Source organism: Diachasmimorpha longicaudata, chromosome 2 (assembly GCF_034640455.1).
Source record: "Diachasmimorpha longicaudata isolate KC_UGA_2023 chromosome 2, iyDiaLong2, whole genome shotgun sequence".
Classification (NCBI taxonomy): domain Eukaryota; kingdom Metazoa; phylum Arthropoda; class Insecta; order Hymenoptera; family Braconidae; genus Diachasmimorpha; species Diachasmimorpha longicaudata.
In genome coordinates, this window is record NC_087226.1 from 6,997,428 (window position 1) to 7,011,815 (window position 14,388).

The 14,388-nt window shown below is 38.0% G+C and overlaps 3 protein-coding genes across 8 annotated transcripts; 1 reads left to right on the forward strand and 2 right to left on the reverse strand.

The window, feature by feature from the left end:
- Positions 1–684: 684 nt before the first annotated feature.
- On the forward strand, positions 685–8,953 carry LOC135172931 (uncharacterized). Of its 2 annotated transcripts, none has more exons than XM_064139445.1 (8): positions 685–797; positions 3,297–3,542; positions 3,698–3,868; positions 4,061–5,242; positions 6,033–6,794; positions 7,291–7,465; positions 7,709–8,066; positions 8,292–8,953. In XM_064139445.1, exons 2-8 carry the CDS (start codon positions 3,303–3,305, stop codon positions 8,650–8,652), a joined length of 3,249 nt encoding a protein of 1,082 aa, XP_063995515.1. In that variant the 5' UTR covers positions 685–797; positions 3,297–3,302; the 3' UTR covers positions 8,653–8,953. The 2 variants fall into 2 exon arrangements, with proteins under 2 accessions (XP_063995515.1, XP_063995516.1); XM_064139446.1 differs by having other exon boundaries at positions 3,740–3,868.
- LOC135173005 (uncharacterized) lies at positions 8,842–10,108 on the reverse strand. The gene is made up of 4 exons (XM_064139580.1): positions 10,055–10,108; positions 9,699–9,848; positions 9,430–9,600; positions 8,842–9,336 (listed from the first exon to the last, which is right to left on the reverse strand). Exons 1-4 carry the CDS (start codon positions 10,106–10,108, stop codon positions 9,172–9,174), a joined length of 540 nt encoding a protein of 179 aa, XP_063995650.1. The 3' UTR covers positions 8,842–9,171.
- Positions 10,109–11,137: 1,029 nt separating this feature from the next.
- Positions 11,138–13,716, reverse strand: LOC135172932 (uncharacterized). 5 transcript variants are annotated; one of them, XM_064139452.1, is made up of 5 exons: positions 13,479–13,716; positions 12,593–12,707; positions 12,049–12,201; positions 11,596–11,784; positions 11,138–11,439 (listed from the first exon to the last, which is right to left on the reverse strand). In XM_064139452.1, the coding sequence occupies exons 2-5, from the start codon at positions 12,647–12,649 to the stop codon at positions 11,281–11,283; spliced, it is 558 nt and encodes a 185-aa protein (XP_063995522.1). In that variant the 5' UTR covers positions 12,650–12,707; positions 13,479–13,716; the 3' UTR covers positions 11,138–11,280. The 5 variants fall into 5 exon arrangements, with proteins under 5 accessions (XP_063995522.1, XP_063995517.1, XP_063995519.1 ...); XM_064139447.1 differs by having other exon boundaries at positions 13,449–13,716; XM_064139449.1 differs by having other exon boundaries at positions 12,593–12,716; positions 13,449–13,716.
- Between the last annotated feature and the right edge of the window lie 672 nt (positions 13,717–14,388).

The window sequence follows — 14,388 nt, forward strand, 5'->3', positions numbered from 1 at the left end:
CCCAACAGAAGCTGCGAGTTATGTTAATCAAAAAACGGAAAAACCCTCACAGTAAATAATCAAAATCCCATAAGGAGAAAATTTATAAATGATTGATAATACCCAGTCTCATCGATTTATTTATTTATCATATCACAAGCAAAGTTCTCTCAATCTCGTAAAATTGTGAGAAGCCAAAACTCTTCTCGATTAAAGAACAATAATTACGAATACTTTAAGAGCTTTCGAATGCTCTAAAAATCCTGATTAACGGGAAAATCCTGATTTTCACTTGACACCAGTTTTCTTTTTTCGCGTAAGAAGAACACAATCACTTTTTATTCCTTCCCCGGGGAATTTACGCCGGTAGAGAAATGCAACACTGCTATTACCTAAACGTTGATAGAAACCGATAGCTCCCCCACTGGCCACACAGAAAACCGTTCATAAAAATCCTGATCAATCAATTATCAAATGGATTCCACCGAATAAATTTCAGCATATGTTCTCCGAAAATCCCGAAATCTCAGTTCGCTTTACACACATCCGAATGGCTGGCTATGTAATATGTAAACAGTAGTTACGGAGGATGTATGGAAGGTCCGGTTTGGGGGAGAATGAGTCACTACTGGTGCTACCCCACCGGCACCAACAGCATCACCGAAAGTGGTAAGGTACGTATATAAGATTGTTGATCACTCAGTAAAAGCTCAGAGTGAAGAGACCGTTCAAACGGTTCCAGTGTCCGTGGAGAAAGTGTTTTTAAGGAATATAAGAGTGAAGATATAAACAGGCAGAAACGAACTCTAGTAATAGAGGTATCAAACTTACATTCACATGCACTAGTTAGTAAAATCATAAAATAAAGCTACTCCTTGATCATGACGATAATCACATACTGAATTAGTTGGTTGCAAATATTTACGTATCTTTTACAGTCACTAAAAAATATCCAAAGTACTTGGACGTCTCTAAGTCCTCCGAAGTCTTCTTTGAAATTTTCTTCACAATTATTTCAGTTTATTTGATTGTTAGATTGATTTTTCATCCCATATCTTCTCATTAAAAATTTAATATCCTGGAAAAAATATTAATAGTTAAACAGTTGATCTTCAAATTGTACGATCATGGATAATTAATTCTAATCAGGCAGTTCATGAGTTGGGGATTTAGTATATTTTTTTGTAAATGAGTAGCTAAATAGTTTAACTGAGATGAATTCGTGTTTAATGGAAAAAGTATTGTCATTGTCATAGGAATACATTTTTGCAAAGAAATAAATGCTGCCAAAAATAGATCTATCCCTTTCATTGATTAGATTATTAAATGAATGTGAATTCATTTAATCTTTAATTAGTAGCGGAGCCAAGTCAGGAATGAATGAATTGCACTCACAGATTTAATAGTTTCAATGTAAAATAGAAAAAGTTGTAGGAAAAAAAATCGTTTTAAGGAGAGTAAGATTGAATATTCATGTAGATAAGTAGATAAGGAACGACGCGTCTGACTACTACCATTCCGAGGTCTCGCAGACGCCCACGCGCTCTTCCTTCACTGCGAAAAACTTTCTCTACTTCAGGTACCGATCAGTGACGACCCATTGTGTGCTAATACCAGCCAATAATTCGCCGAAGTCTGAGAAACCTCGAGGTCATCCTCCATGACCCAGAAATATTTCCGTTTCGTTGTCATCGGAAAATACGCGATTATTTAATCTCTTGGAGCGATTAACTCACAAGGACAGAACAAATTTGGAAGATAATTACTAATAAAGTCAATGAACTCCATTTTCAATAATTTTTCGCATTGCAGAAGAGCATTCCGTAAAATTTTACTTCCAATAATTTCCAGGACCGGGAAAGAAGAACAATTTTGGGATTCATATCTTGATGAGAAGGACCATTCATTATTAATCATTTATATTATTTATTGCAAATTTGGTTGGCGACTCGAGACCCTTCGGTCTCACTACAGGTTCATTCGACAGTAGTTAATAAATGCAAATTCCAAAATTTCTACTTAAACTTTCGCTCTACAAATGAATCATTCGTTAACTGTTAACAAATATTCGTTTGCTCCTATGATAGAATTTGCGATAATTCTCTAGATCATTTTCACCTCACTTTTCTCTCCACATAATTAGGGTAATTCTTGTCTTCCGGTGATACTGACACAGTGCACTAATACGTTCTTATTTTTGCATCGGGCGATAACGACGACCTAGTTCATTCATATCCTAAGACAATACCACTCACAGATTTGTTCAGTTGTTCCAAAAATTGTCAATTAATTGACCTACTTTTTGGAACAACTGGAGTATCGCGATAAACATCGTTTGCTGATTATGTGACTTAAATGGAATAATTATACTTGAGATGTTGACTCAATCTAAAAATACTCATCGATGGAATGGGTTCAGTTTACATATTTAAATTTTATCGATTACACAGAATTCGATTTCTCGTTATGTAACTGCTTTCACTGTGCCCAAAATAACGATCAAAAATAAATATGATCGTGAAGGGGTCACGTGTCGTCACTGTAGATATCATAATGCTTCACCAGTCAAACGACTTTCTCCAACTTCCTCTCACTTTCATTGAGCCTGGAGGATTCGAATACAAAGGGATTCCATCACCCCGTCTGATACAATTTAAAGTCCCTCCAAATATTGATTTGTTCCTCAAATGAATACGCTAAAAAGTTTTCTCCTTCGTCGTCAAGAATTACTTGTTAATTTGTTCATCGCGTGGTCGTTTCTTTAGCATAAAATCGAGATGTCAATAAATGTGAATGTAAAATTCACCTTGAAATTGCAGGGAGAAAGGTGAGATGCACTTTCACGAAAAGATTTTGTTTGTGAAACGATGCAAAGGAAATTTCCGCAAAAGTTTATCATAAAATTAAAATTTAACACTCAACAGATAGTTAAGCATGAAATATACTTTTAGCACTCGTTTAAGTTTAATTAATTCAATATAATATGACTTTTTCAAGAAACATGATCGGTACTGCGGAGAAAGTTTCAAACCCAAAATTTGAACAATCTCATTGTCATAATATTTCTGTCAAACAGAAGTGAAAATGGGACATGAGATCAGAGTCGAAAATACTCGAAGAAAGTGGTTAAAATGGGAAAGTCATACTTCCGCACTTACTGTCGAGTTCTGGCTGTCTCAAATTTGCGTGATAGATCAAGAACATTACCTCCCACATGATTACTCCTGCTACTTAAAACAATCCCTCCCACGCAATTTTGAAGCAATTCACAATTAAATTTAATATTCAATGACTTAACTTCCACCATTTTGTTGCAGAAAAAAATGTGGGTCATCGTCTTAATTGGTCTCTTGACTCAAGGCCTGGCGACACAAGTCTCCTACGGCTCGAAGAGCCCCTCAGGGTCATCAAACGAACCAAAAACCCAATGGTCCTGGCAGGAGCCCACGGCGGAAGCCAGCAATGATGACGCTTCCTTCCATCCTTTGAGCTTTTCCAGTGGAAACGCTAATATTCAATCAGGATCCAGTGGAGTTGCGCACGCAGTGTCGGACCAACAATCGGTAATTATCAACAGCCTGGCATAATTTCGTAAAAAAATCGGGCGAATTCAGTAGAAAAATAAACGTTTCGTCTGACGCGATTTTAGTAAATGAAAAAAAATACCTTTAAGTCAATGTTCAAGAAAAAAGTCGATAGAATTACACTTTTGATTCAGGTTGACCGGACAGTCGATGATATTCTGGTTTCCTACCGACAGGGACGTAATCTCCCAGGATACGATGACTTGTACTCAGACTCCGAGATCAAGAACATCCTCCAGGTTGGCAACGACACCGTAGCACGCTCCTACATCCAGGACAAGCTCTGTTCGCTGGGTCTGATGAACGTGAGTATTTTCAAGAATGACAAGTAACGAGAGACAGGGAAATATTGAATTTTAAAACCGACAACAATGGCCGACAACAACAGGTGTATCCAGTTGATCAACACACCAGAGGAAATGCCTAAAAAAACAAAGAGTTTTTTCTCAACTACAATTCTAACTATAAACATCTATAACTGGCCCATTACATTTCAGTGTGAAAACCTGGAAGGCAGGCGTCCTTACTACTCTCCCCACCGTGACATTCACCCCCAGGAGATCATCTATGCCCAACCAGTTACAATAAAACCAGTGGGACGTCCTTTGCCGGCGATTCCAATTCGTAAACCCGTCGGCTACGGCCCTCCAAAACCAGTGCCAGTGCCTCCAGGTTTCGGTTCAGGACCCCCGGGACCCTTTCACCCCGGTCACAGTTTCTCTGGTCCACCACCGTCTTTCTCAGGCCCAGTCTCCACCTACCCCGGGTCTTATCCAGCCTACAAGAAGCCCCCGCACTTCCTGAACAACAAACCCATCTACGAGGACCCTGGACTCGACGGTGAATATGATTTTATTCCCGAGAATAAGCACGACTTCCTCGAGAAGAAGCAACTTATCCATCCAAGCACAGGAGTGCAACAGCATGTACATCATCACTACCATCACGGTGACGACAAGACATCATCGGTGATAACTGGTACCCCAGGATTGGCTGGACCAATTCTCGGCCCAGGACCACTCAGCGGAAATTACGGTTACGGTAATGGTGGAACTTATGGGCAACATTATAATGACTTTGATGAGTACAAGAAGACATTCAAAATTAAAGAAACACCTGGAGGTAACAGCCTCGACCCCGTCGACGGCACCTCCAGTTACGCGAATAAATATCCCGCTTATGAGAAGCCCAAGAGGGATTCGTTCTTCAACGGCAAAGGATTCGGAAGCAGCGAAGGAACGGGAAAAGTTCTCACTGGAGGATTCGGAACTAATGGCTTTGGAAATGGTTTTGGCTCTGGAAACACTGGATTCGGTTCCAATGGTTTTAACAGTGACAATGGGTTCTCCTCTTCCAACTATGACGATTGTGTCTGTGTACCATACGATCAGTGTGCCACCATCGATCACGCTGGTCGCAAAGACGATCTCTTCCTGCCGATCGATCCCAGGAATACCGGAAAGAATATTGAGGCTGAAGGAGAGGACGTCGTTGTGACAGATGCCAACGGTGCGATGACTGTTGTGCGTGTTGCCAAAGGAGTCAATGCTACTGAACAAGCTGAACAAAGAGCAGAATCTGCTGATAAGAAGAAGAATGAGAGTAACAGGCAGAAAAGAGAAGCAAAAGCTGAAGCCAAGAGCGATGGAGCAACTGACAAAGCAGCTGTAGGACAATCCGTAAGTTGGAAATTTACTCTTTACCCTCTTCCTGTCTCCTGGTAACTTTGATCTAACATGCCACTCCACAGTGCCAAAATTTTTATCCTGGGAATGACTCATTAATTAAATGCTGAATCGTGGTAAACCAATTTTTCAAACTTGAGCTTTTTGAAGATGTGACAAGAGTTTAAGAATAATTTTCTTGTCATTAAGTTGCGCTTTACCACTTCACGACAGGCATGAATTTTCTTGGCTTTCTAGTAATGATCCCCTAACACCCTTGAGAACCTGGACCTCGGATCGAACGTTTCCTCCCTCTCTCTCAAAGCTTTGCCTGTTGCACTGTCTCTTTTATATCGAAGTAATTGTTTCTCGCTGTTGCTAGAATATTCAAATAATGAGATGGAATTCATTGGTTTGCGCGATTTGAAGGAAAACTCGTGATCTAAATATTTAAGAACGTATGACAATTGTCCATCACATTCCCTAATAACATCGAAAGTATTGCCCGCATAAGCCAATAAACTTCATCTCACCGATTCTCGGTCACAACAATGTGAAGACAATAAAATGATAGAAACTATGATGACAAAATATTGAAGAAGTCGTCAGGTCGTTTCTGAGGTTCCCCAGTGTCACCCCAATATCAATAGCCCCCTGACAATGTCACTTCGAGTCCCAGTGAAGAGGTCCATGGAATTCGAGGCATTCAAGAAAACCCCGTAGTTATCTAACAAACGTTTTAATCTCACGTTAAAATTACCAAGTGGACCTTGGATCTCAACCAAGCTGCTGTAACTCTTTGCAGCGATTGCTGGGTAACATTGACTCGTCGAAGCTCAATGTCAAACCAACGTGGGGAGTGAGTTTTGGTTTGCCTCAGGGTGGTGGTGGATACCCAGTGAATCCATATGGTGGAAATCCTCTTCAGAACCCATACGGTGGATACAATGGCGGTGGAAATGGTGTTAATCTGGGTCTGGTGTCGGTGAATCCACTGGTTGCACTTCAAGTTGGAAAAGATGATTATGGAGAAAAAGTGATAAAGCCATTTGTTAATCTCCACGTGACGCCGAATCAAGGAATTGTCAACAAGTTTACGGATCTCTTGGCTTACAAGAAACAGCAGTTACTGAGTGGATACGGACAATATCCAGGGTACCCTGATCATGGACATTATGCTCCACATTATCATGGGCCGCATTATGAGCGGCCTCAGCAGCACTTTCACCAACATCACCATCAACATCAGCAGCAACGTCCTAGTTGGCTTGGGAATCATGGTAACTATGGAGGAAATTATGGGGTAAACTATCACGGTAATTATCCGGGACATTATGAACATTATCCTGGAAATTACGCTGGTAATCATGGACACTACAACGGCTACAATCGCAATGATGAGGACTACGATTATTCAGATCTGTCGGACTACAATGACTACGGAAGAAGCAGAACAGGGAACGTCACTGGAGCAAGGAAACAAACTCAGAGCGATCAGAACAGAGGTAGCAAAGTGGCATTCAGGGATAGAAAGAGACGTGACGTTGGCGAGGTGAACGTTCAGGAGGTAAGGGATAATTTGTCCACATTTTGGATCATCTGGGGATACAGATCACAACGATTCAGAACTGCGGACTTCAGACTGAAAACCAAAAAAACAAACGTTCATGGGATTACGTTGATCATTGACTGAATCACTGGGTTTAGTCATGAGTTTCAGAAAAGACCATCGACTATTTTTCATATTTTACTCTTCATATTTTCACTTTCATTACGCTGAATGATGCTCCCAGACTTTCTCGCTTTCTACCTAAGAATGGGTAATTTCATGTCATGATGACGACTTGACTCTGCAGTTTTCTACCCTCATTTTAATGATTAAGCACTAATGATACAATTCCGATCGCTTTCTAAGCATTTTTCTTCGCTTGTGAACGATGAATTACTAGTTTCTGTAAGAGAATGTTTAACTGTGGGAAATATGCTGATTGTTGAAATTAGCATTGGTAGTTGATGCAGGACATTCGAAGAGATAATTCATGAATTTTGTTTTACGTTGACAGAGACAATTCGGACGACCGCCCGTGTGTGGACCACGTCACGTTTGCTGCAGGAGAAATCAGATTCATCCCGGAAGCTCACATCGTCCTAAAGCTGGCCAGTGTGGAGTCAGAAATGGACAAGGTATCAATGGAAGAATCAAGACTCCAGTTTACGTTGATGGAGACTCGGAATTCGGTAATTATTTTATATCACAACTCACAACTTACTAGGATTACAACTTACAATCAACACACTTTTGTTCAAAAATATTTTCTAACACGTGAACAGTTGTATAGTCCATATTTTTCTATTTCATTATATTTTCAATTAATTCTTTATTGATGACTATGTTGTAAGTTTGCTTATCGTAAAAATCTGAATATAATACCATAATTGCTATTAATATTAGATTTTAACGAGCAAAATGAATATTTACAGGTGAATACCCCTGGCAAGTGGCCATCCTCAAGAAAGATCCCTCGGAAAGTGTTTACGTATGTGGTGGTACATTGATCTCCCCGAGGCACATCCTCACAGCTGCTCACTGTGTCAAAACTCACTCGAGTCACGATCTTCGCGCCCGTTTGGGCGAATGGGATGTCAATCACGATGTGGAATTCTATCCATACATCGAACGGGACATTGTCAACGTGTTCGTTCACCCCGAGTTCTATGCTGGAACTTTGTACAATGATATCGCAATCCTGAAGCTTGATCATGATGTTGACTTCGAAAGAAATCCACATATCAGTCCCGCCTGTTTGCCTGATAAATTCGATGAATTCTCGGGAACTAGGTGAGTTTATCGATGATTAATAACAATGGAGCGATTCGATTGTTAGAAAAAGATTGATTCCAGTACATATCCGGAGATTCTTACTAAATAATATCACATATGTAACATATATGGGACATGTATCATTCATTTTTGACTGTTTTTTATGTCATATGATTCATTTATCCAAAATATATTTTAAACTTTTTTTTTCGTGCAAATATAAATACTGTTTTTTTCCTGCAGATGTTGGACGACAGGCTGGGGTAAGGATGCCTTCGGGGATTTCGGAAAATACCAAAACATTCTCAAGGAAGTCGATGTGCCTGTTATCAGCAATCAAGTGTGTGAGAACCAGATGAGGAGAACAAGACTCGGACCCACTTTCAATCTCCACCCAGGATTCGTCTGCGCCGGTGGCGAGGATGGTAAAGATGCTTGCAAGGGTGATGGAGGTGGTCCCATGGTCTGCGAACGCCACGGGGTGTGGCAGCTCGCTGGGGTCGTCTCCTGGGGCATTGGCTGTGGACAGCCAGGTGTACCTGGTGTCTACGCACGAGTCTCGCATTACCTCGACTGGATCAGACAAGTCACTGGACAGTACTGATAATAACGAGATGATAATTGATTTTTGTATTTTATTTATTTATCAATATTTTACACGTTTTACGGAGATACATGAACACTGCTATTTAAAATAGATAACTTATTGTATATAATTAAACATCTTTTCTGTTCGACGCGATTTGATGTTCTGCCTGAGAACGACTGTTCTTTATTATCAATATGTAGCGAGTTTTCTATTGTATAATTCGGATTTATTCCGGAGTGACGAGTAATGCATTTTCTTTGCAATTTGTCTCAGAGAATTATTGAATAAACCATTTATCAAATCAAAAGATAAAAAATATGGGATTTTATTTTCGTATCAAGTTATCTGTGACATTTTCGAGTTGTTGCTCATTAAAAATGTTCCGTTGTCCTCCTAATCATGAAATTTGGGAGATGTGAAAGCTCATTAATCCCCAAAGCTAAAAAAAATAAATTAGATATTGTTGTGCTCGAAAATGATATAAATTGTGACATTTTATATTATAACTAACTATATAAATCACATAATTTTAATTCAGTCGTGACTTGGAATTATCAGTTGACCGGTGAGAATCTTGAAACCGCCTCCCACCACGTCAAAGAAGACCCGGTGTTTGTATGCAAAATCCGGCCTATCATCGAAGTCCAGGTCCATCTTGAAGTTCTTGTCAAGAAGATTCCAACTGAGGTATCTCGTTCCCTTTAAAAAAAAATAACAAAAATAGGGATTACGTCTCGCCTCATACTAGAATAAATATTTCTGCTCATTGATAAATAGAATAACATTGTTCACCTCTTGTATTGGACACTCTGTGATTCCCAAAAGAAGTCGTACCAGATAAGACCAGGATTCCTCCTCACCATACCCCCTATGATTACAGAGTTCAGATCCACCTCGACTTACCTCTTCCCACCAGTCATTTCCAAATATATCGAATGTATATCGCTCCAATTTATATCTGAACTACAGGTGCAAAACATGAATAAAACAGAAGATATCAATCAAATATAGTTCCGTGAAAAAGAGAATGTTTCATTAAATTCATTGCTCAGTATACGAACCATTATCGGCCCGCCAGTACTATTGTTCCATTGGACACGTCTGTACCAACTGTCCCGGCCGATACCTTTGACCAGAGGATTATCAACTATCAAAAGGGAATGATTTGTTTCGTCATTGGTGATTTTCACATCCCGAGCTGCATACTGTGCCTGCAACGTAGTATATCATATTTATTTATTTACTCGTGCACCTGATGCATATTCTGTGTACATATTGTGGGAATCAGAAATGACTGAACATCTACTGTAAGTAATGACTCGACTCCAGTGGATTAGAATATATCCTTTTCACTTTGCAAAATAAAGTAATTAAAAAATTGTGGGAGTAGCTGTCTTAATTTGGTGCCAGATTTTACCTGGATAACTATCCAGAAACAGCTGATGGAAACCAGAAGAGTCACGTACGTCATCATTTGAATAACTTTTCAAAACTGATTTTGTACCATAAGTACACATCAGAATATATAGCCTGACAAAACTATTAAGGTCAACATTATCGCTTGAACATGCGCTAATGAGGTAGGATGATAATTGACTGAGATTTTCACTTTCAGAAATTCCCTATTTTCAAAGCTTAATAACCCCGACTTGCCCCGAGTTTGCTCGAGTTTGCCAGGTGTACAATATAAAAGTGGAAATATACTTTAATGATCAGATACGAAATTGAATGTGAGAGATTCGTCCCCTCTGCAATTTTCTTATTTATCTGCCTCTTATGTACTTCATATTAGCTAATTATTGAATAAATTATTCATCAAACCGATAGACAGAACATGTGGAGAATTATTTTTGGTAATCAGTTGAATGAGATTAACTGCTTAATAATCGGGCTAGACTTTCATCGTTTGAAAATTCTAACACATTTGTTCAGTCTATTAATCGGAATTTTCTGTTTATATGAAGGAGGGTATTCAAATATGTCACAGAGCTGAATAATGTATAATTCAGAATTAAAATTACTAAATTAACCGATAATCTATAATGTGAATCGGATTAAACGAATACTTCTATAATGATTTTTTAATAAGTTCATTGTCAGCAACATTCTGATTTTAATTACTCGGTCATTGAACAGTTCGAAATGTAAAAAGTTGATGAATCATGAGATTTGGTTGATACACATAGAAAATTCCGTCAAGTACAATTACGGATGTTAACGATGCCTTGGAGGAATAAGAATGCCCCGTATGACCGTAGCACTTCCTTAATGATGTTGTAGATAATTTTTTTCCAACTTTTTCTATGTTTGGAGGCTCATACTAACTCTGTCTCCATCCCGGGGTATGAATAATGCAGTGACAATAGTTCATTATGATATTGAGAGAAAAAAAATGTAAATTACCTCCAACTTATTCTTAATTTGATATTAACAGTCAATATTCCAATGGATTTTTAATAATTCCTCATAATTTACCTTTTGATATCGGTGGGTGCAACTTAAAAAAAACTGATATTTCACTACAGCTCTTTATTTACACATTTACTCTCTTCATTACATCGCTCTTTATTTACATTGATTTCATATCCTATTTACAACCGTCAAATATTCCTAGTGATTATTGAATAAATAAATCTAAAGTCTTTATTGGATGGGAATTATTAATTGACCCCTGAGTATCTTATGACCGTTTGCGATTACGTCAAGGAAAATCCTATGTTTGTACGAGAGATCTAGTTCCTCGAAGAATTCCATGGGTCTGCACTTATCGCCAAGAAGATGTTTATTCAGATCTTCAAGTCCCTGTAAAAAAATACATAAGAATAATGATTAAGAATATATTGCCAAGAGAGAATGTCCGAAATATTCATGAAATTTGTCGCAAAAAGTATTCTACAAAATATTTGATATTTCAGTGACACATTTTTCCCACATCATAAGTAGAACAAGATTGTTTACCGGTTTGATTGGGCATCCTTTGATGCCCAAAAGGTCTCGTGCCAGGAGAGACCAGGATGCCTCTTCACCGATTCCGATATGTCTGCAGAGTTCCGCCGAGCCCCAGTTTATTAATTCCCACGAGGGTTTTCCTATTCCTGTGATCTCGTATCCGAATTTCCAGGTATATCGCTCCAGTCTGAAGCTAAGCTATTGTGTAAACCACACAATAAAATTCATAATTACTTAAATGTCGTTTAATGAAAAAAAAAATGATTTTATTGTGTCAACGTTTCAACTCTTCATTCCAATAAATCTGACAAAATATCGCCTTTTGAAAATCCACTATACGTTTGTCCAGCAATAGAATCTAATAAAAATTTGCTTCTATTTCCATGCAGCAGAAATTAAGATGTTTGGATCTTCCTGGATGTGAAGGAAATTAGTAAATAATATTAGGTAAACATTACTCACCATAATAGGCCCGTCCGTACCATTCTTCCATTTCATACTTGTGTACCACCCATTGTCTCTGAATAAACCTTGGACCACAGGGTTTTTGGGGATTACGAGGGATTCATTTGATTCAGTGTGTGTAATTTTTACACACGCTTTTGATACGTCTTCCTAAAAAGGAGAGCATAATTTAATTATTTACTCAGAAATTCTTGACGATACATTTCTTAATGATACAACGTCAAGTAATCAATACACCACTCATAGGTAAAAAATCAATTCAACTAAATTTATTGATGTTTATTATTTTTAATTTAAGCACTTTGTTTGTGTTAAGCACGATGTTTATTATTTTTAATTTAGTTATTATTTAGTTACACTGGCGGAATTCCACACCTTTCAATCATTGGAACAATTGTAGAGAAGCAGATTGATAAAACAAATGTTCCCAGTTCTGTTACCTCATAATGAACTTACGATTCGGAGAATTGCTCAAAAAATATTGCACCTCTATTGTATCGAGGGTAGATAATAGATAATGTTGATATGTTTAACGTCATACCTGACCATATGTCCAGGACAAACAGCTGAGTAGAACCAGTAGCACACCAGACTCCATGTCTGATTCAGATTGGGGGAACTGTGAGTACTTTATGAGTTTTCCTCACAATATATACCTGCGAAAGCTAACATCATTTATTGTCACGTTGACACTACGCGGTATCAATGGTTTAGGTTCTAGTAATCAAGATAACGCAATGAGGTTTCCAGTTTTCGACAGCACATGTGAAAATTTAACTATGACCGATAAAGAGCAATGAATTGTTCAATTGTAACATGACCTGCCAAAAGTCACGTTCTGTTTGTGACTGTCGGAATGTGCAATATAATTAAAAAGAAGATTAGATTCATATTAATGATTGTAATAAAGAAGGAATGACATACTGAGAGAAAAATAGAACTTTGTTACCTAAATATTGTTGTGACAAGAATTTAAAGTGGCCTTCCACTTCAATTCCCGACAATTTCGGGCATTTGTTTGTCCAAAACAAATATTATTGGCAAAATTTTATTTTTGGGGCAATGCATACACTAGTGAGGATGTTATACTGAAGAAAAAGTATAATTTTGCCAATCATATTTGTATCGCTCGACCAAATGCCCGAAAAACTCTGAAAATTTGTTATAAATTCTTGTCAGGGGAATATTGCATTGAAAGAATTATATTTTTTTTTCAGTGTATTCTGTAGGGCACACGTATGATTATAAAACTCCCCCTGCGCCTCATGTTTCACCCCTCACACTCGTCATTCTTTACCGCACCTGTGGGGTAATGGGCTGTCTCTATTATTACAGATTCAACTTCCAGGAAGTCACTGATTTTTATGCTAATTTTTTTGTAATTTCTCACAACGTACCTTTCGTTGTTTATATATTTTGTATCTTACATGAAAGCTACCAGGCGACTATTAGTACTCCTTCCGTAAAGTCTGGTAGTCCTCGGCACTCAGTATGAGATTGTGAATTTATTAGGATAGAATACACAGAGATAAATATCCAATAAAAATTACGACTTTTCTGGAATTCCGGAGTATTACAACAATTGTCCACAAGAGTCGGGTAATTTGGCATGGGCAACAAAATACGCTATCGTCAATTAAATTTTCTGAGCTAATTGGATTAATCGATGGGCTAGCTGTGCGTTCTTTATTCTCCACTGAACAATTTATCTTCGTGTAGGAAAAATCCAGACAGTGATTACTCAACAGGCGCGTCATACTGGCACTCAAGCAGAAAATCGTATTTGTAAAAGTGTATTTTCGAAAAATCTCCTCAAAAATTTCCCCTCACAATTTATACAGTCGTCTGCTGTTAGGTAACTCACCGAAATGAATTATTTATATCTCAAAAATTTTAGCTCTTCATTTGAATGAGGCAAAAATACTTCGTCAATTTATCGATGATTCTTTACGAAAAGTCCAGCTGGTTTACCCATCGTACGATTTTTTTTCTTTACAGCGAACCACAATAAAAGGGGTTGATTTTCAAAAACTCGAAAACAGGTATTAGCGCTTAAATTTTACTGTGAGGGTGAAAGGGGAAAGTTATTGTAATAACTCCAAAAATAAAGATGAATTTCAGAAATTCCCAGGAGTTTATTTTATATTCAAGTATGATAATGAGATTGTTTAAGAGTTTAGCAGGCAGCTATAGTGTTAATAATTATGATAAAAAATTGTCTATCACACGGTTCGGGCAATTTGAATATACTGGCTGCCATCTCTCGGCCAGCGCTTGGAGGTATTGATTCGTATAAAATTAGCCAACAGATGATTGAATTAAGTCTCTATAGGGAGA

Bases quoted from the DNA above. Each gene is read 5' to 3' on its own strand.
- LOC135172931 (XM_064139445.1), top strand. From the start codon at position 3,303: ATGTGGGTCATCGTCTTAATTGGTCTCTTGACTCAAGGCCTGGCGACA. The intron at 3,869-4,060 runs GTGAGTATTTTC...ATTACATTTCAG, and splicing joins GTTCGCTGGGTCTGATGAAC to TGTGAAAACCTGGAAGGCAG. The intron at 5,243-6,032 runs GTAAGTTGGAAA...AACTCTTTGCAG, and splicing joins AAGCAGCTGTAGGACAATCC to CGATTGCTGGGTAACATTGA.
- LOC135173005 (XM_064139580.1), bottom strand. From the start codon at position 10,108: ATGACGTACGTGACTCTTCTGGTTTCCATCAGCTGTTTCTGGATAGTT. The intron at 9,849-10,054 runs GTAAAATCTGGC...ACTACGTTGCAG, and splicing joins GTTTCTGGATAGTTATCCAG to GCACAGTATGCAGCTCGGGA. The intron at 9,337-9,429 runs GTGAACAATGTT...TTTTTTTTAAAG, and splicing joins CAGAGTGTCCAATACAAGAG to GGAACGAGATACCTCAGTTG.
- LOC135172932 (XM_064139452.1), bottom strand. From the start codon at position 12,649: ATGGAGTCTGGTGTGCTACTGGTTCTACTCAGCTGTTTGTCCTGGACA. The intron at 11,785-12,048 runs GTGAGTAATGTT...TTTACACAATAG, and splicing joins GTACGGACGGGCCTATTATG to CTTAGCTTCAGACTGGAGCG. The intron at 11,440-11,595 runs GTAAACAATCTT...ATTTTTTTACAG, and splicing joins AAGGATGCCCAATCAAACCG to GGACTTGAAGATCTGAATAA.